The sequence below is a fragment of the Bubalus bubalis genome, chromosome 24 (assembly GCF_019923935.1).
Source record: "Bubalus bubalis isolate 160015118507 breed Murrah chromosome 24, NDDB_SH_1, whole genome shotgun sequence".
Classification (NCBI taxonomy): Eukaryota; Metazoa; Chordata; class Mammalia; order Artiodactyla; family Bovidae; genus Bubalus; species Bubalus bubalis.
Window position 1 is genome coordinate 39,310,711 of NC_059180.1, and position 20,937 is coordinate 39,331,647.

General features: G+C 44.5%; 2 protein-coding genes across 5 annotated transcripts in view; one reads left to right on the plus strand and one right to left on the minus strand.

Annotated features, from left to right (window-relative positions):
- The window catches only part of NAA60 (N-alpha-acetyltransferase 60, NatF catalytic subunit), a 28,387-nt gene extending 15,993 nt beyond the window's left edge, over positions 1–12,394 (minus strand). For 2 of the 4 annotated variants that reach the window (XM_006054853.4, XR_006548323.2), the window contains exon 1: positions 1,011–1,148. The gene's annotated coding sequence lies outside the window, so the exon portion shown is untranslated. Of the gene's footprint in view, positions 1–1,010; positions 1,202–12,262 lie in introns of those variants that run through there. The other 2 variants (XR_006640548.1, XR_006640549.1) reach the window with 2 other exon arrangements.
- Positions 12,395–13,072: 678 nt separating this feature from the next.
- Positions 13,073–16,941, plus strand: ZNF597 (zinc finger protein 597). The gene is given in 4 exon segments (XM_044935841.2): positions 13,073–13,105; positions 14,313–14,439; positions 15,994–16,472; positions 16,475–16,941. Coding segments are annotated over 4 exon segments (867 nt in total). The 3' UTR covers positions 16,703–16,941.
- Positions 16,942–20,937: the final 3,996 nt, after the last annotated feature.

Below are 20,937 nucleotides of genomic sequence, written 5' to 3' on the forward strand. Positions count from 1 at the left end.
AAAGTTCTCTTCAGTTCTGACTCTCTGATTACAACCATTCCAGGTACCAAAGGGCTGTAGGGCTGTTATCCTTTTCCTTCAAGAGAAACTAACAAAATGGTATGGCTTAAGGACTGGGCAGAGTTAAAACAGACCAAGGAAGCAGCCAATGGCCACGTTTATGACAAAGTAACTCCTCCTCTCATCCCCAGACCCTGGGGTCCATCACTTCCTGAGCACACAGATATTTGTTGTTAGTGGTCCAGGGAAGGCGCTCAGCCTCCCTGAAAATCTTCCCAGGGGAACAAACGACAGAGGCTACAGATGCCCTCTGTTACATGGGAAGCGCCCAATCAATGGGCCAGAGGTCAGAGGTGGTGCAAGGGTCTGCACGGCCAACCTTGAAACTACCCCCAAACGTAAGTAATTGAGCTGACTTAACCAAAATATACAGCTTAAGGAGTAAGAAATGAGACGACCGAGAAAGAGTCCAAGGGTTTCCAGAGTTCACGGGAGGGCAAAAAAGTCGCCAAGTAACTACAACCCATGCAACAAGTACCAAAGCAGCGATGGGGCCCGGCAAGGCAGCAAATCGCTGAACTGTGAAAAGGACGGCCCCGGCACCTCCCGTGAGGCCCGGCGGGCAGCAAGGGGCAGGCTGCCCTCTGCTTCCAAATCTCCCCCGCCAGCTCGTCCCGAGGCCTGGCACGGAGGCAGCCCAAGCAAAAGGATCGGGATCGCGCCCCTGGGGCCTCGGCCCCCTCCTCGGCCGGGGAAACGCGAGCTCTGTGATCGCCCTGAAACCCCGCGGAGATGTCTGGGCGCCGGCTGGCGGGGGCAGCTCCCCGACCTCCCTCGAACCGACGGGACGTCCCACGCCCCGCCAGGGCCGCCTCGGGCCCCCTGCACCCCGGCAGGACCCCGCGACTGCCCTGCCGCCCCGGCCCGGAACTGTTCCCCTGCCTCCCTTGACGCCCGCCCTTGGCCGGGGCAGGCGCTCCGCCGCAGGCCCGAGCCCCGGGATGCCTCACCTCGGGGGGGAGCCGGCGGCAGCGGACAGCGTTCTAGGGCTCAGTGCATCCTTGGTTCGCCGGGAGCCAGGAAGTGGGGCCGCGCGGAGCCCGCAACCAGTTATGTAACCGGCAGGGGCCGCAGCCGGGACGGAGGCGGCGGCCCGAGGCACTTCCGCCTCCCGCGCCGGGCCGGCGGCACAGGCGGAAGCCCATTGGCCAGCGTCGTCCACGTGGGGCGGCACCTCGCGTCGCCGACGCCGCCATCTTAAGAGCGGGCGGGCCTCGCGCGAAGCCGGACACCAGAGTGAGTGGAACACAAGAGAAGCTGGGACGTCGGCGGTGGAGCAGCGGAGGCACCTCTAGGGGGTGCGTCTGCTAGAGGCTCGCGAGGCTCTGAGAGCCGGCGGAGGGGCTGGACAGGTCGGGCCGACCCTCGGGGCCCGAGCCCGGCGGGCGTGGACGCCGGGGGCGCGGTCCGGTTGGTAGCCGGCGGGCTCGGGTTCTTGGGCTGAGCGCTGAGGCTTGCAGCTCTCCACTTCCTGGCCAGCGGTCCTCTCGTTTGGTTTGGGGCTGGAGCTTTTCCATCCGCAGCGCCTGACGGGGCTTCCAGCTAGGGAAGCGTGATCCGGTGGCCAACGACGGCTGGAGGGCAGCACCACCCGGCTCAGCGCCGGACGTCCGTGGCAGCCAGAGTCCAGTTTCTGCCGTGTAAAGTGGCGGGGGCGGGGTGGGGGTGGGGGGCGGCGGCGGCAGGGGGAGGGGTGTCAGTTGCCCTCAAGTTGGAGGAGGGTCTACTTAGCGGTCCCCACCCCATTTGGCTCCAGGAACCGGTTTTTATGTTAGACAGTTGTTCCACGGACCAGGGATGGGAGGATGCTTTTGGGGTGATTCAAGCATATTTATTATACACTTTATTGCTATTATTATTACATCAGCTCTACCTCACATCATCAAGCATTAGGTCCTGCGGACTGGGGACCCCTGGTCTACATCACAAAACCTAACTCAAACTTTGTTACTAAGGGACTTGGGTTGAGCAAAATCTGATGTTAACTTTAAAGGATATATTTATCCTTTGCCTTCAAATACCTTTCACTGGTAATATGGCCAAAGGATGGAACAAGAAGGCTAAAACGATCAACCCTCAAAGGACCTAATTCACACCCAAATAGACATTATGACAGATTAAAACAGTCTAAAATCACACTATTTTATAAACGTTAAATGCATATTCTTTAACATTTTGACAATGAAAAGGTACCTAAAGAGATTAGAAGTCTGAAAGGTAAGTGGTGTAAATAGATCAAGAGTAGTGTAACAAGGGGATATGTAACAACCCAGAAGGTCTATTGTCTACACAATAAGATGTTAGTGGCTGGTGGAATCTTGATTTGCGTAAAGCAGCTTATATAATATTTATATTTTCTTTTAGTAACAGTTCTCTAAGTTCCTATTTTAAAAGCTGAAAAATTATGGACAAAATGAAAATATACAATTTACAACTCTGTAGAGTTACAGTTTTAAGTACAGCAAACATGCTGTTGTAAGCAAAAATGCTGTGGTTAATGTGTTCTGGTCCATTCGAGGCATTTCAAGCATTCTATGTATTTAGTGTGTCACTATTAACTTATAATCAAACTTATAAAAAAAACTTTAGTGTGTCTATTAACTTACAGTCAAACTTGTTAAAAAACTTTAATATAAAATTCAAAATAACTATACACTTTAATATAATCAAACTTGTAAAAAAAAAAAACTTTAGGATAGAACAATCAAGAGTGAGGAGGCAATAAAATGCATACTTGAAGTCCTACACATTTTCTAGAGATGGGCTGCAAATTTAGCTGCGGTCTTTCCAAAAATTCACTTTGAAGTGGGAACTGGTTGCAAGATCCAGCAAGTCAGTGTGTGGGAGTAATTGTCCCCTAGTATCCACTGTCTTCCTCCTCCTCCTCTTTTTTTTTTTTTTTTTCCTCCCTAATGTAGACCATTTTTTAAAAGTCTTTATTGAACTTGTTACAATATTGTTTGTCTTTTTTTATGATTTGGATTTTTGGCTGGGAGGCCAATGGGATCTTAGCTCCTCAACCAGGGACTAAACCCTTACCTTCTGCATTGGAAGGCAAAGTTTAACTACTGCACTGCCAGGAAAGTCCGTCCTCTCCTTTCTTTTTTAAAAACAACTGCTTAATCACATTCTCATGTAGTAGTAGGACAGTACCCCCTTTAGCAGGCAAAGAGCTAACAAGTTAAGCTTGTATTTTTTAGCCTCCTTTGCAGCAAGATGAAACCATATGCCAAAGTTTTTAACCAGTGAACAACAGTGGAAGAGATGTGAGCAACTTAGGTTCTCAAGCATGTCCTTAAGAGGAAATTGTTTAAATATTAATAACTGGTGATGCTAGGTGAAAAGTACATAGGTGTTTACTGCATTATTCTTTCAAATATTCAGAGGTTTGAAATTTTTTAATTAAAAAGATGAGATTTTAAATAAAGGAAAATTGCTAGTTTAGGGCTTTCTTGGTGGTCCAGTGGTTAAGAATCCACCTGCCAATGCAGGGGACATGAGTTTGATCCCTGCTCAGGGAAGATCCCACATGCCGCAGGGTAACTAAGCCCACGTGCTGCAACCACTGAAGCCCGAGCACCCTAGAGCCCATCCTCCACAACAAGAGAAGCCACCACAATGAGAGGCCCTCGCACCACAACTGGAGAGAAGCCCCACTCACCACAACTAGAGAAAGCCTGTGTGCAGCCATGAAGACCCAGCACAGCTAAAAATAAATAATTTTTTTTTAAAGGAAAGTTGCTTATTTTCCTCATCCTTTCTCTTGCCTTCCATCAGGTTCCTATAAACAGAATGTGGAGACAGTGGTAAGCCCTTTCAGTTACACAGGAGAGGCAAACCCTGCCGAGGTTCTTGCTACTCAAAGTGCTGTCTTGTGGTCCAGCAGTATTAGCATCACCTGGGCATACTTAAAATGCAGGCTCAGACCTTACGAGACCACAGGCAGGAAGGGGCATCTCCTGACCACAGGAACTGGCTCAGGGAAATCTGGCACTGAGCTCAACACGGATTGGTCCTCTTAAGTCTCTGCCTTCCTGGTTTCTTTTTCTGTCTTTTTGGTGTGTTTTGAGATATTTCTTCCAAGTGATCTAAGAGACACTGGCTTTAAGATGATCATTCTCTCCTTCAATTTAGTTACTGAATGTAAATTTAAAAACAAAACATGCTTTTCAGTTCCAGATTCATTTAAAGCCATGATGCACTGGGACTTCCCAGTGGTCCAGTGGTTAAGACTCTGCCTTCGAAAATAAAGACAAAAAAAAAAGAAGAAGGATCTGCCTTCCAGTGCAGGGGATGAGGCTTCAATCCCTGATCGGGGACCCAAGATCCCACATGCTGTGGGGTAACTAAGCCCGAGAGCTGCAACTAGTGAGTCCACACACACTCGAGCCCAAGCTCCACAGCAAGAGACGCTCCCTTGCACCCCAACTAGAGAAGTCCCTGCTCAATGCCCGTGCACAAGCCAAAATAAATAAGTGATTAAACAAATAAAACTATGATGCATTCTCTTGGATCACAACCTTCCTGACACCCAGGAAAATAGCTGGGTTTCCAAAACCAGACTTTCCAGGTAGACCTCAGAAACATTTTTCCAGGATCCTAGAAACAGAGCATGAACAAGCCACTTCATGGCAAGTTCTACAGACAGACAGCTTGTTGACCAGCATCTGCTTTGCCTTAGAGGACACGGGACTATCCTTGGAGCACTCCCAGGAGAGGAGAAAGGCTCCAGGAGACTGGCTTGAGGTGAAGTGGATTGTTCTGACTCATGGTTCTGATGGGTTTATTAACATTTGCATGGATCACACAGAAATCCACTGCACTTCTTCACACTAACAATGAAAGAGAGAGCAAAATTTAAAAATCCCTTTGAAACTGCCCCCCCCCCAAATTTAGGAATAAACCTGACTAAGGAGGTAAAAGGCTTAGATGTTGAGAACTATAAAATGATAAAAGGAAATTGAAGATTATTTAAATAAATGGAAAGAGATCCCATGCTCTTGGATTAGAAGAATTAATGTTAAAATGCTCGTGCTACTCAAAGCAATCTATGGATTTAATGTGATCCCTATTATTTAATTAACTGTGATATTTTTCACAAAATTAGAAAAAGTAATCCTAAAATTTATATGGAACCATAAAAGACCCCAAATTACCAAAGCAACCCTGGGGGAAAAGAACAAAGCTGGAGGCATAATCCTTCCAGCAACAGTAATCAAAACAGTGTAGTATTTGCACAAAAACAGACATATGGATCAATGGAACAGAACAGAAAGTTCAGAAATAAACTACATAACTATGGTCTATTAATCTTCAACACAGGGGCAAGAATATACAACAGAGAAAAAACAGTCTCTTCAGGAAGTGGTGTTGGGAAAGTTAGCGGCATGTGTATCAATGAAGTTAGAACACACCTTTACACTATACACAAAGATAAACTCAAAATGGCTTAAAGACTTAAATATAAGACACAAAACTCCTAGACGAGATCATAGGCAAAACATTCCCTGACATACATCGTAGCAATATTTTCTTAGGCCAGTCTCCCAAGGCAATAGAAATAGAAGCAAAAATAAAAAACAAATGGGACCTAATCAAGCTTACATGTTTTTGCACAGCAAAGGAAACCATAAACAAAATGAAAAGACAACTAGGAGAAAATATTTTTAAATTATGTGACTGACAAGGTCTTAATTTCGAAAAATTTACAAACAGGGACTTCCCTGGTGGTCCAGTGACTAAGACTCCATGTTCCCAATGCAGGGGGCGCAGGTTCCATCCCTGGTCAGGGAACTAGATCCTGCATGCCACAACTGAAGACCCCTCATGCCACAACTAAGTCCAAGCACAGCCTTAAAAAAAAAAAATTAAATATACAAACAGCTCATACAACTCAAGCCACAACTAAGTCCCAGCACAGCCTAAATAATTTTTTTAAAATAAACAAACAGCTCATACAACTCAACAACAACAAAAAAACCCAATCAAATGGGGAGAAGATCTAAATAGACATTTCTCCAAATACGACATACAGACAGCCAATAGGCCCATGAAAAGATGCTCAACTCTGCTAATTATTAGAGAAATGCAAATCAAACCTACGAGGTACAATCTCACACAGGTCAAAATGACCCTCATTAAAAAATCTACAAATGAAAAGCCAGCAATTGCACTTCTAGGCATATACCTAGAGAAAACCGTACTTCGACAAGATATATGCACCCGAATGTTCATTGCAGCACTATTTACAATTGCCAGGACATGAAAGCAACCTAAATGTTCATCAACAAAGGAATGGATAGAACTTCCCTAGCTGTCCACTGGTTAAGAATTGGCCTGCCAATGCAGGGGACATGGGTTTGATCCCTGATCCGGGAAGATTCCCATTCCATGGAGCAACTAAGCCCATGTGCCACAACCATGGAGCCTGCGAGCTGCAACTCGTGTGCCTGTGAGCTGCAACTACTGAAGCCCACGCAGCTGGAGCCTGTGCTCTGCAACGAGAGAAGCCACTGCAATGAGAATCCCGTGCTCTGTGACGAAGAGTAGACCCTGATCACTGCACCTAGAGAAAGCCTGTGCAGAGGCAATGAAGACCCAGCACCAAAAGTAAATAAAAATAAATAAAATTTAAAAACCAGAGGAATGGATAAAGAAGATGTGTACCAAATATACATCGGATTATTATTCAGCCATAAAAAGGAATGAAATTGGGTCATCTGTAGAGATGTGAATGGACCTAGAGATTGTCATACAGAGTGAAGTAAGTCAGAAAGAGACAAATAGAATATATTAATGTATATATATAATCTAGAAAAATGATACAGATGATCTTATTTGCAAAACAGAAATAGAGGCATAGATGTAGAAAATAAATGTATGGACACCAAGGGGGATGGGAGGATAGGATGAATTGGGAGATTGGGATTGCCATATATACACTACTGATACTGTGTATAAAATAGATAACTAATAAGGACACTGTATAGCTCAGGGAATTCTACTCAGTGCTCTGTGGGTGACCTAAATGGAAAAGAAAGCCAAAAAAGAGGGGATATATGTATATATGTATAGTTGATTCACTTTGCTGTGCAGTAGAAACTAACAACACTGTAACGCAGTCATACTCGAATTAATTAAAAAAGAAAAGACACATGCAGCTCAATGTTCACTGCAGCACTGTGTACAATAGCCAAGACATGGAAGCGACCTAAATGTCCATCAACAGACCAACAAGGACCTACTGTATAGCACAGGAAACTCTACTCAGTATTTTGTAATAACCTATGTGGGTAAAGAACCTGAAAAAGATTCAATATATGTATAACTCAATCACTGTGATGTAAACCTGAAATTAATTAACACAACATTGTAAATCACAAAACTACACAATTTGAAGTCTTTTTAATTGTTGTTGTTCAGTCGCTAAGTCGTGTCCAACTCTTTGGACTGCAGCACACCAGGCTTCCCTGTCCTTCACCCCGGAATTTGCTCTGATTCATGTCCACTGAGTCACTGATGCTATCTAACCACATCATCCTCTGCTTCCCCCTTCTCCTTTTGCCTTCAATCTTTCCAAGCATCAGGGTCTTCTCAAGTGAGCCGGCTGTTCACCTCAAGCAGCCAAATAAAAAACGTTGGAGAGGGTGCGTAGAAAAGCAGAACCTCCTACAATGTTGGTAGGAATGTAAATTATGCAGCCACTATGGAGAACAATATGGAGGCGCCTTAGAAAACTAAAAATAAGAGTTGTCATATGATTCAGCAATCCTAGTCTTGGGCATGTATTACCAAAGGAGAAAGGGAGTGGTGGAGGAATAAATTAAGAGTCTGGGATTAGCAAATACAAACTACTGTATATAAAATAAATAAACAACAAGGTCCTACTGTATACCACTCGGAAATATATTCAATATTCTGTAATAAACCACAATGAAAAGAGAAAAATCCATAAAATAGATCCACATGGGCAAACAATCTCTCTAGAGAATTTCTGGTGATCTAGTGACTGGGACTTGGTGATTGGGATGAATCCTTGGTCTGGGAACTAGGATTCCACAAGCTGGGTGGCATGCCCAAAAAACAACTACCACCACCACAACAAAAAACCAACAAAGAAGCCCCCACAACTCTCTGGATACATGTAAGTGTAAAGAAACAAAGACTTTATCACATTTGTAGTGTAAAATAAGTGAAGGGGAAAATTTTGCATGGATCAAAGACAATACAACCAGGAATCAAGTAAGTTGCTTCCAAAAAAAAATTCCTTTGGCTGAAAAATGATGCAAGTGTACACTTGGATGACAAAAGATGATACTGATTTCTGCAATTAAAACTGAGACAGAGTCACTTAGAGAAGACTCTACACATGGACATCACCAGATGGTCAACACCGAAATCAGATTGATTATATTCTTTGCAGCAAAGATGGAGAAGCTCTACACAGTCAACAAAAAGAAGACCAGGAACTGACTGTGGCTCAGACCATGAACTTCTTATTGCCAAATTCAGACTTAAATTGAAGAAAGTAGGGAAAACCACTAGACCATTCAGGTGTCATGACTTAAATCAAATCCCTTATGATTATACAGTGGAAGTGAGAAATAGATTTAAGGGACCAGATCTGATAGATAGATGCCTGATGAACTATGGACGGAAGTTCGTGACATTGTACAGGGACAGGGATCAAGACCATCCCCATGGAAAAGAAATGCAAAAAAACAAATGGCTGTCTGGGGAAGCCTTACAAATAGCTGTGAAAAGAAGAGAAGTGAAAAGCAAAGGGGCAAAGGAAAGATAAAAGCATCTGAATGCAGAGTTCCAAAGAATAGCAAGAGATAAGAAAGCCTTTCTCAGCGATCAATGCAAATAGAGGAAAACAACAGAATGGGCAAGACTAGAGATCTCATCAAGAAAATTAGAGATACCAAGGGGACATTTCATGCAAAGATGGGCTTGATAAAGGACAGAAATGGTATGGACCTAACAGAAGCAGAAGATATTAAGAAGAGGTGGCAAGAATACACAGAAGGACTATACAAAAAAGATCTTCATGACCCAGATAATCACGATGGTGTGCTCACTCATCTAGAGCCAGACATCCTGGAATGTGAAGTCAAGTGGGCCTTAGAAAGCATCACTACGAACAAAGCTAGTGGAGGTGATGGAATTCCAGTTGAGCTATTCCAAATCCTGAAAGATGATGCTGTGAAAGTGCTGCACTCAATCTGCCAGCAAATTTGGAAAACTCAGCAGTGGCCACAGGACTCGAAAAGGTCAGTTTTCATTCCAATCCCAAAGAAAGGCAATGCCAAAGAATGCTCAAACTACCGCACAATTGTACTCATCACACACACTAGTAAAGTAATGCTCAAAATTCTCCAAGTCAGGCTTCAGCAATATGTGAACTGTGAACTTCCTGATGTTCAAGCTGGTTTTAGAAAAGGCAGAGGAACCAGAGATCAAATTGTCAACATCCGCTGGATCATGGAAAAAGCAAGAGAAGTTCCAGAAAAACATCTATTTCTGCTTTATTGACTATGCCAAAGCCTTTGACTGTGTGGATCACAATAAACTGTGGAAAATTCTTTAAGAGATGGGAATACCAGACCACCTGACCTGCCTCTTGAGAAATCTGTATGCAGGTCAGGAAGCAACAGTTAGAACTGGACATGGAACAACAGACTGGTTCCAAATAGGAAAAGGAGTACGTCAAGGCTGTACATTATCACCCTGCTTATTTAACTTATATGCAGAGTACATCATGAGAAACGCTGGACTGGAAGAAACACAAGCTGGAATCAAGATTGCCAGGAGAAATATCAATAACCTCAGATATGCAGATGACACCACCCTTATGGCAGAAAGTGAAGAGGAACTCAAAAGCCTCTTGATGAAAGTGAAAGTGGAGAGTGAAAAAGTTGGCTTAAAGCTCAATATTCAGAAAATTAAGATCATGGCATCTGGTCCCATCACTTCATGGGAAATAGATGGGGAAACAGTGGAAACAGTGTCAGACTTTATTTTTTTGGGCTCCAAAATCACTACAGATGGTGACTGCAGCCATGAAATTAAAAGACGCTTACTCCTTGGAAGGAAAGTTATGTCCAACCTAGATAGCATATTCAAAAGCAGAGACATTACTTTGCCAACAAAGGTCTGTCTAGTCAAGGCTATGGTTTTTCCTGTGGTCATGTATGGATGTGAGAGTTGGACTGTGAAGAAGGCTGAGCGCCGAAGAACTGATGCTTTTGAACTGTGGTGTTGGAGAAGACTCTTGAGTCCAATCCCTTGGACTGCAAGGAGATCCAACCAGTCCATTCTGAAGGAGATCAGCCCTGGGATTTCTTTGGAGGGAATGATGCTAAAGCTGAAACTCCAGCACTTTGGCCATCTTATGGGAAGAGTTGACTCACTGGAAAAGACCCTGATGCTGGGAGGGATTGGGGGCAGGAGGAGAAGGGGACGACAGAGGATGAGATGGCTGGATGGCATCACTGACTCAATGGACGTGAGTGTGGGTGAACTCCGGGAGTTGGTGATGGACAGGGAGGCCTGGCATGCTGCGATTCATGGGGTCACAAAGAGTCGGACACGACTGAGCGACTGAACTGAACTGAACTGAGAGTCACTTAGCCTGGACTAACACAGGACAGTATATTGGAAGGATCTGATTCTCCATTTTTCTGTCAATGTACCCTGAGACTGGGCTTACCCATCAGACTCACAGAAGTGTGAGGTTTAAACCAAATTCTGGCTTACTTTCTGATAGTTAAGAGTTACTGAAATGCTCCTACTCCTGCTCCAGACACCTCTTCTCTTAGTGTTCCTGGGACACTAGATTGATAACCAGAAACTTGGTAAGCAGTTTATAAGAGGAAAGGAAACAGTCTTTAAAAAAAAAAAAATAATAATAATATTTATTTAACCTGAGGCCCCTGCTTTGGGAGTGTGGAGTCTTAACCAGGGGACCACCAGGGAAGTCCCTCAATACATTTTTAATTATGATGGCATTTCATGCACAACTTGTATACAATGTATACAAGTTGTATGTATACAAGTTGTATGCATTGTATACATTGTATAAATGTATACAAGTTGTATACATTGTATAAATGTATACAAGTTGTATACATTGTATAAATGTATACAAGTTGTATACATTGTATAAATGTATAAATGTATCACATTTTAAAACTTACATTGGATACATTTCCCCATGTTATCAAAAACTTCTATATAGCATCTTAATTGGCTGCAATGTTTCCTCCTGCAAAAGAGGAAAAATACTTAGAAATTAAGTCATTTCCAATTTTTCTTGACTGTAATTCTTCAATGAACATCTTCATGTCTTCCCATCCACGTCCATTCATCTTTTTCCATTTTCAACATATCTCCATGGCCCTTACTGCCAGCTGTCTCCAGAATCTGCTTCCTCCCTCTGTCACTTGTGCTTTTTAGCTGGGTGTGGGCTGCCAGAGTACTACTAGCTTCCCTGCCTCCTTTGAGCTGGGTGCGGTTATGTGACCTCCTGACTAAGATCTAGAGACTGGAATGTGAACAGAAGAGAGAGGTGCATCCTCCCAAGAAAATATATTGAGACATACTCAGAATTTTCTAAGAAGATAATATCATCCGTGTTTTTGCAAACACCTTTGTAAACTGAAAACTTCTTTGAAACTGCCCTCTGAAGAGAGATATTCTGAGCTTTTATCACCCGGGGAAGGCAAACCTGTATTGATACACAGGCCAAAAGGTCACAAGCAATTAGTGCAGAGCTGCGGAAGGAGCTCAAATTTCTAATACCAAACCCCTACAGCTACGGCACCCAGTGCCAGTAAAGAGGATATATGTGGTAATGGGGCAAATCGACTGTGAAGTATTAGGTGGCCTACCATGTCCCTCGAAGCAATCGGGTGGCTGTACTGCCGCCTGAGGCCCGTTGTGGCTCTGAGCTCAATCTGGGTCGGTTGGGGTGCATTCCCCGGGCACAATGCCCCTAGAATACTTCGGACATATTAGCAATCCCGCCTATGCCGACCTGAACTCTGCCCACGCAGATGATACCTCATTTACATTCCACCGCCTCGCCGTCCACCCAAGACACAGGTCAAGATTAGAACCCGTACTCCTGGCCACTCAGAGACCTCACCCCTGCTCGACCGAAGTTTAGGACCCATGGAACAATGCCGGCCAAACCTACATTTCAGTACCGATACTCTTCGGGTACCGGATTCTCCTCATCTGCTTGCTCTCCTTCTTCCTTGAAAATTTACGCCCCTCCCTCCGTGGTCAAGCTAACGTTCCACTTCCTCAGGTCGGCAGGTAGGGAGCTCACAGAGGAGACCCAGGTAGCGGAACCGGAAATGCTTGGGAAAACCGAGGGAAAACTATATCTCCCAGAATGCCCGGTGAGCCTCAGATCTTCTGTTAAGGCGCCCGATTGGTCGATATTCAAAAGGGACTATCCCCTCTGAGATCATGCTGGCCAATCACAGGGCAGAGCTGCGGAAAAGCACGAGGGTGGACCGCTTCTCCCGGCTTTCTCTGCATGTCTAGTGTAAGGGAGTGTAGGAGCTTAGTAGTGCCCCGGCTCCTGGTCTCTAGTCTCAGCTGAGCGTCGCTTTTTGTTGCTTTTGCAGGCTTCCTGAGATTTTTAGTCTCGAAGCCCTAGGCGGGCCCGACCAGCCCGGGAGTCTGCCTTTCCGAGGCTGCGCCCGGGAGAGAAGTTATCGCCTCAGGTCTTAAAGGGTTCGGGGAAGCGAGGGGGTGCGTGGAGGAGCTCGACAGCCGAATTGGCCCCTCCAAGGACTATTCTCTCCCCTCCCTTATCTGCCCCGAGGTCCCTGTGGCGACTGGAAGAAAGCACTACCACCACCCCACCCTCCCCCCAAGATGGCATCCACACACCCTACAACCGAGGCCCACGTGAGACCAGGTCCCCTTCTCTTGGTCCAAGGTCCGGTCGCTCCTTTCTGGCCTCCGCCTGGCCGCTTGTAGAAGAGGGTTAGGCATGCCGGTCGTGATGCGAGGGCTCCTGATCCCCGTGAGCCCTTTCACCAAGCTGTCTGTTCCTACCTAAGGCAGAAGAAATGGCTAATTAGAACCGGCCTTTTAGGACCTCCAACTGGGAACAGGGCCCATAGGAGACTACATAAGAGTACTTCCGAGTATTTCTGAAATGCTGCTCAAACTTAAACAGTTTTCTAAGATTCATTCCACACCTGTTGAATGAACAGAAACAAACAGAAACCCCAGGTGATCTTAATCACACCAGAATTCTATAGATTTATAGAACTGGTGAACTTAGCGAAGGAGAAATAGGCCTGGATGTAACTGCGCTTAACAATGAGTGTCAGGAGGAAGAAGGAGAGGGACCAGCAAAGGGAAAGATATTGAGAGAATCCTAGACCTCGTGTTCACTTTGTGATTCTTCCCCAGGCTGCTCACTCATCTCCTTTCTCTTATAGCAAGGGTCCCCAACTTCCAGAATCTAATGTCTAATGCCTGATGATCTGAGGTGGAGCTGATATAATAACAGATGTAGCTGCTGCTGCTAAGCTGCTTCAGTCGTGTCTGACTCTGTGCGACCCCACAGACAGCAGCCCACCAGGCTCCCCCGTCCCTGGGATTCTCCAGGCAAGAACACTGGAGTGGGTTGCCATTGCCTTCTCCAATGCATGAAAGTAAAAAGTGAAAGTGAAGTCGCTCAGTCATGTCCGACTCTTTAGCGACCCCATGGACTGCAGCCCACCAGGCTCCTCCATCCATGGGATTTTCCAGGCAAGAGTACTGGAGTGGGGTGCCATCACCTTTAAATGTAATATGCTTGAATTATCCCGAAATCCACCACCTCCCCATCTTCCCACCTCTGGCTGTGGAAAAGCTGTCTCCCACGTAACCAGTCCCTGGTGCCGAAAAGAATGGGTAGTGCTGTCTTAGAGCAACCCTACTTAACTCCCTTGTTGAGAGTTGTTCCCTGTATTCTCTTCTAACACACTCTTCCAGAACTTCTCAGGGTTTACCATTTTGGTCCTTATAGTACTGCCTCCAAAATTACATCTATTTTTACTCCCTGCTTCCTAAATCCTACCTTCAACACTCAGAACCCACTCATAACCCCACCCCAGCACTCAGATACCTTTTCCAACAAGCTCTTGCCTCTGATATTTCTAGCTTTTCTCAGCATTCCCAGACTGAGTAAGGTAGTAGCTTTCTGGCTTGGCCTGAGATGGGCTGTCCTGTTGTTTCAGGGACCAGTGTTGTTTGAGGACCTGGCTGTCTATTTTTCTCAAGAGGAGTGTGTGAGTCTGCACCCTGCCCAGAGGTCCCTCAGCAGAGAAGCGACACAGGAGTGTTTCAAGGACAAGGCCTTGATTCGTAACACAATTGTTTTTCCTGTGTTTTGGAACTTTCTAGGATTAGGATTGCATAGCACATCCACGTGTTGGTATGGGAAAGTGGGACCTATCCTTGAATGATTTATGTGGAAATGACAATAACTTGAATGAGAGTGTGATTTTCAAAGGGTGAGATGAGTCTTAGGCAAAAATCCGTAATTCCCTGGTGGTTCAGTGGTTAGGACTGCCCAAGTGGAGAACTAAAATCCGGCAAGCCAAAGGGTGTGGCCAAAAAAAGGGGGAAATCCTGTCTATTACAGTGACTATGGTTTTGCATAAGACATGGCAGTACCTGGTAATCATTCCAAATATTTGTTATGATCAATTCATAATTTTACTTGTGAAATTCCATTAGTATGGGTTACTATTATTTGGAAATTTTAAAAAAGTTGGAAACTGCTTCAATCTTAAGGGAATGTTGTGCCTTTCTCACTTAAAAGGAGCTATATGTAGAAATGTCCCCATGCCCAAGTAGATTTTATCCTTGACTAGGGTTGACTATTTGAACTTTCCCAATACTCACATTTTATATTTTCTACTTCTTTTTCATCATGTTGTTTTCCTCTAACTTCTTGAACATGTGAAGCACATTTATAATAGCCCTTTAAATGTTCTTTCTACTAGTTTTGTCATCTGTCATTTCTGGGTCTGATATTCTTGATTGATTTTGCTTCCAGTTACGGGTCATATTTTTCTGCTTCTTTCCATGCCCGGTAATTTTTGATTGAATGTTGGACATTGTGAGTTTTATGTTGTTGGATGCTGGTTTTTGTTGTTTTTTCAAAACAGTTTTCAGATTTTGGTGTGGGGTGCTAATTTAAGTTACTTGGAATCAATATGATCCTTTCAAGGCTTGCTTTTTGTTTTGTTAGGGTGTATTCAGAGCAATCTTTAATCTGGGGCTGATTTGGCCTCCTGCTAAGGCAGTGTCTAAGGATACTGCCTGATGCTTTGTGCAGCAGGGACTGTCTCCACTTTGGAACATGAACTACTGAAGTGTTTTGTGAACTCTGGAGATTGCTCTTTCTATTCCTTTTTAGTGGTTCTTTCCTGGGCCTGGGGTTGTTCCCTTACATGCATGTACAGATTAATATGCAGCCAGAGTCTTAAGGGGACCCCATCTAGATGCTCAGAGCTCAGTGCCTGGACATCTGCCCTCTTCTCTGGTTTTTGCCATCACATTAGCTGTGTTGACTTTCCTGAATTTGGTCTTTTTGAATCAGCAAAACCACTGAGGACTGGGTTTCCACACACTGCCCTGCAGCCCAGAAACCCTTTCTAGGCAGCGAACTGGGGCAATCATAGGGCTGTTGCTTTGGAAGGAAAAGAAAATCCCTTTTGGGTTGACATATTGGCTTTATAAATTATGAATATTTGGGAGAACACTAAAAAGGAATGATTTTTTTTTTCTTTCTGGCAGGCCTGAGTTTTGTCAGCTATCCTACAACTTTCTGGTCCTCTGTGTAACTATCAATAGTTTGTTCTTACCCCAGTACTACTTGAGGGTGTTTATGTTTTGTTTTGTTTTTATCAGCAGAAAATGATAAGATTGAGATTAATCAGCTGCTACATCTAGAATCTATGGGACTTGAAGAGCTTGCCCTAGAAAAATGTTCCCTTGCTGTGCCCCTCATCTATTACCGAGAAAAATGCTCTGAGCATGGAGCTGGAAACTTGGAAAGGAAAATATCAGGTGGAACTTCTGCTTGCAAGAAAAGGTTCAGAAGCCTTTTAGTTACCATTGAAAACCACACCCCAAAGATAGAACTAGCTCAAAGTTTAAGAACCAGAGCACTTCCCAAAATTCTTCCATTTCCCAAAGAAACCAAAAAGTCATACAAGTGTCCTGAATGTGACCAAAGCTTCAGTGATAGTTCATACCTCGTTTGGCATCAGAAAACACATGTAGGAAAGAAAAAGTGTGAATGTGATGACTGCGGGAAGATTTTCAATCACAGATCCAACCTGAGAGCTCACAGGAGAATCCACACTGGTGAGAAGCCATATAAGTGCTTCTCGCCAGTGTGGAGTGCGGCACAGTGTGGCAGCAGCCCTCGCACCTGTTTCAGCACAGGAAGACCCACCTGAAGGAGAAAATCCATAGGTGTGGCATATGTGGAAGGGGGTTCACGCAGCTCCGGGGACTGTCACAGCATCAGAAAACCCACGCTGCCACAAAAGCCGGCGATAAATATGTTGGTCAGAAAACAAATCTGGCTTTGCCTGAGGAAAAGCACCGGTAAGCCTCCCAGCAACTGTGCAGCCCCAGCAGGAAATGTTTTGGGCAGCCCTCGTATCCCTGCCCAGGAGAGGCCACAAGGCCAATCTGAACACTACAGCAACTGAGGGGAAATTTTGCTTTCACTCTCAAAATTCAAACCCTTAAAGTGTTCCACGTGTTCGAAGACCTTTCTTTCTGCCTCTGAGCTTATCTCTCATCAGAGCATTCACAGAAGGGAAAAGCCCCATAGACCCAAAACATGCACGGAAAGTTTTATTTTGGACTCAGAGCTTGCATGCCACCAGAAGAGTCACACGAGAGAGGAACCTCTTAAATGTACCAGGTGTGGGAGAAATTTCAGGTTGAAAACACATCTTACTCTCGATCAGCAAACCCATTCACAAAACACTGTGTAGATATAGCAAATTTTCATTAATGTTTGTGTTTCTCAAAACTGGGGCACAATTACCCTTTATGTGCCAGGCACTGTACTAAGCATTGTACACAGATTCCATGTAATATACCATTTAATTTTCACCACAGCCTTGATTTAGACACCACGGTTTCTGTTTTATAACCAAGGAAGCCTAGTCAATTTCACAGCCACTGAAGGAAGGCAGAATTCTAACTCAATTACTATCCAGATTCCATTTGTATGAACCAAAGAATGATACACAATTTCTAACTCTTGTTTAGTCTGCACATTTGATACTTTATGTTTATCATTTACTCTTCAGAATAAATCTGACAGAAAAGGACTATCCTCACTTCATAAAAGGGAAGTAGAGGGTAAAAGCAGTACCTTGCCTCACTTCATAAAAGGGAAGTAGAGGGTAAAAGCGGTACTTTGCCCATACACAAAAATAGCAACGTACTGAAGCTAGCATTTAACCTTGGGTCTCTCAGCCACATTGTGTTGCAAGTTGGCATTTGCACCACGTGTTAAAACTGCAGGCAGCTGGGGACTGAGACAGGTGGGTAAGGATGCTCATCATGACGGCTGCCCTGTGCACATGCTTCACTCCCTTAGCACTTCATCCCAAGCCTGACTTACATGTATGGTTACAAAGCAACAGAGAGACTCCCCAGGACTTCAGGTTCAAACCCCATCCCTATAATCAGAGATTGCAGACTCTACAGAGTACAGCCTTTAAGGTTTTAGTTGAGTTTTGGTTTTTTAAAAAAGGTTTTCTTCCTCATATCTAAAGGAAGATACATATAAAAAATTGTTTAATCAAAATACTTGAAAATATATAGGTCTCTAGATACTGTTGTTACCTATAAATACTGGAGCAAAATACTGTTATATGGAATGGTTGTTAAAGAACCAGAGGCTCTGAGCCCAAGGGGTTGAGGGAAGAGGTCAGTGTCCATCAGTGAGACCCATGCTGTTTTTATGATGATGGCTTTTTTACCCTTCTGTTTACAGCGTTTTAAACTGGTGGCTCAGAGGTTAAAGCATCCGCCTGCAAAGCGGGAGACCCAGGTTTTATCCCTGGGTTGGGAAGATCCCCTGGAGAAGGAAATGGCAACCCACTCCAGTATTCTTGCCTGGAGAATCCCATGGAGGGAGGAGCCTGGTAGGCTACATTCCACAGGATAGCAAAGAGTCAGACACGACTGAGCTACTTCACTTTCTTTACAGTGTTAACTGACAGAGTCCACAGATGGTCATTAACTCAGAGATATCATTAGCCTACCATGTTAGTTTTAATGAATATTTGGATGAAAGTTAAGAATGAAAAACTAAGTGCAGAAGTTTATTGCTAGGAACAATTGGTTCACAACATTTTGCAGCATGGATGTTGACACATGCAGAGTGAAAACTTTGTACTGAGGAAATCAACCATTGAACAAATGTCATGGGTTTTGTTATTGATGTAGTGATGAAAATGTGTGTCAAACAAGTCCTTAATGTGATTGCTAGAATATCAGGTCTGTAACAGCCATCACTGATGAAAACAGCATTATTCCAATAACATTCAGATGTCAACGTTTGACATTTTGTAATTTTAAAAACTGTGGAATTGTTATTCTTGAGCTAAAAATAATTTTGTTTACAGCTTTACTGCAGTAGGTAATAGTCTATTCACATCTCCCCATTTAACACAAAAAAATGATTAATGCAGTAATTCAGGGAGTTAAAACTAAAAACAAGTGACATTTCACCACAAATGACATTCTGAGTCTGACTCTTGCAGTTCTGTATAATTAAGTAGCATTGTTCTGATAACTACAACATGTTGTATAATGATACTGCAGATTTTGCTCAAAGTAATCTGCCAATTTACTGCATATGTGTGCTAAGCAGGTTACAGTTTATCTGAATAAAGAGTCTATTTGAAATTGTTCATTAAATTTGTTATACCTATAGGATTTCAGTTGGAAAGGGTTTTTGCTTGGACCATCTGTTTAAAAAGTGAATAAATGATTTTCATTAGAAATGTGTATATCCATTGTTTAGTTTTGCAGGTTGAGAAAGCTGTTGATCTAATATCAAGATGACTTGATATTTGATATCCATCCTTTCAGGGCCCAATCTGACTGCAGGAGTTCTGTCTTATTTTTTGACATCTTTCCTTGTGTTAGTCTGAGGAGGGTGGGGAAATGACATATATTTATATAAACCTGAGAATATGCTGCAATCTCTAGTTCCTTTGGACCCCTTAGACGTATGTTTGTTGGAGGCACTTGGGCTGTTTAATATTTTGACTTTTACAGTTTTTGGTGTATTCGCATCAGTGCAGGCTCTCACTGAGCAGTGACTGTCTTATCTGATGTGCCAATTTGACATCTAATAAATGGTTTTTTTTAATGAACGTTGGCAATGAGGTGAACTTTAATGAAAAATTTTTTCTTTACACTTCCGTAGTTTTAGATGGCAATGAGATTAATTTTGAAGGCTGGCAGGATTGTGGTTTACAGGGGGTTAACGAATGACTTCGGGCCATTTAATAATGGAGGTAAAACGGAAGTCAGAAGAAAATTCCAGAGCTACTCCAGGAAACTGCATTAGAAGTCAACTTCCTTTGCAGTCTCTGCTCCACGGCGGCGGCACCTCCGGCCCCGCAGGCCAGCGAAGACCCGTGTGGGCCTCCACCTGGAGCAAGGACTAGAGGCAAGACTCGCGAAGTGGGCTCGCACGTGGGTTTGCGCGGGCTCGGAACAATCTTGCGGCCTTTGACTGGAGCCGTGCAGGGCGGTGGAAATACCAACGAGGCGAGACGCGCTAGAGCGGCCCACAGGCTGGGAACCGGAAGTCGTGCGCTTACTTCCGGCGCCCTATTTGGGCGGTGCATTTTCGCGCTCCTAAAGCAGCCAAGAAGGCAATGGCCCGCCACTCCAGTACTTTTGTCTGGAAAGTTCCATGGATGGAGGAGCCTGGAAGGCTGCAGTCCATGGGGTCGCTGAGGGTCGGACACGACTGAGCGACTTCACTTTCACTTTTCACTTTGATGCATTGGAGAAGGAAATGGCAACCCACTCCAGTGTTCTTGCCTGGAGAATCCCAGGGACTGGGGAGCCTGGTGGGCTGCTGTCTATGGGGTCGCAGAGTCGGACACGACTGAAGCGACTTAGCAGTAGCAGAGCAGCCAAAGTGTGGGGAGCTGCAGGCTCAGCGGGCGCTTTGCCTGGCTCCCGGCCAACCCCTACTACCCAGGGAGAGGAGGCCTCTGCAGGAGCTGGGCGGCCGGGTGAGAGTGTTTGCCGAGGTTCATAGTGCCCAGGCCCCAGCGAGAGGGTTAGGCGGGTGTGACTGTCCGTCACCCCCGACCCCGGATCTCGCACGACTAGGCGCCGACTGCCCACGGGACGGGAGAAGGAGCCTGATGCCACCTCCCTGGCCCTAACACCGTTTTGGCAACACGAAGTTACGGGTTCGCCCTGCCTGAGTTGTCAAAAGGCATACTTTGACCTCACTTGCCCTGGGTATGGTATCTTCTGCCAGCTAAGGAGTGTTGCTGCCTGTCCAGTGCTACAAATCTTGAGTGTTTAGACAGGGTAGTCAATGACTTTGAACAAGCCCTGAAAGGAATTCAGGGTGGAGATCAGGAATTGGGCACTCTGCTATGGGGAAACTGGCAGAACAAACCTTCAGATAATTAAGATACTTTTAGGAGAAAATTCTATGAATCCAAATTCTTATATCTTACCGTACTTAGAAAAACACTAAAAACATTTAAGATATCTGTTCCTTTTGAATTAACAGTACCTTCTAAGAAGGGGTGTGCTGCATACCCCTGTGTTAAAGTCACA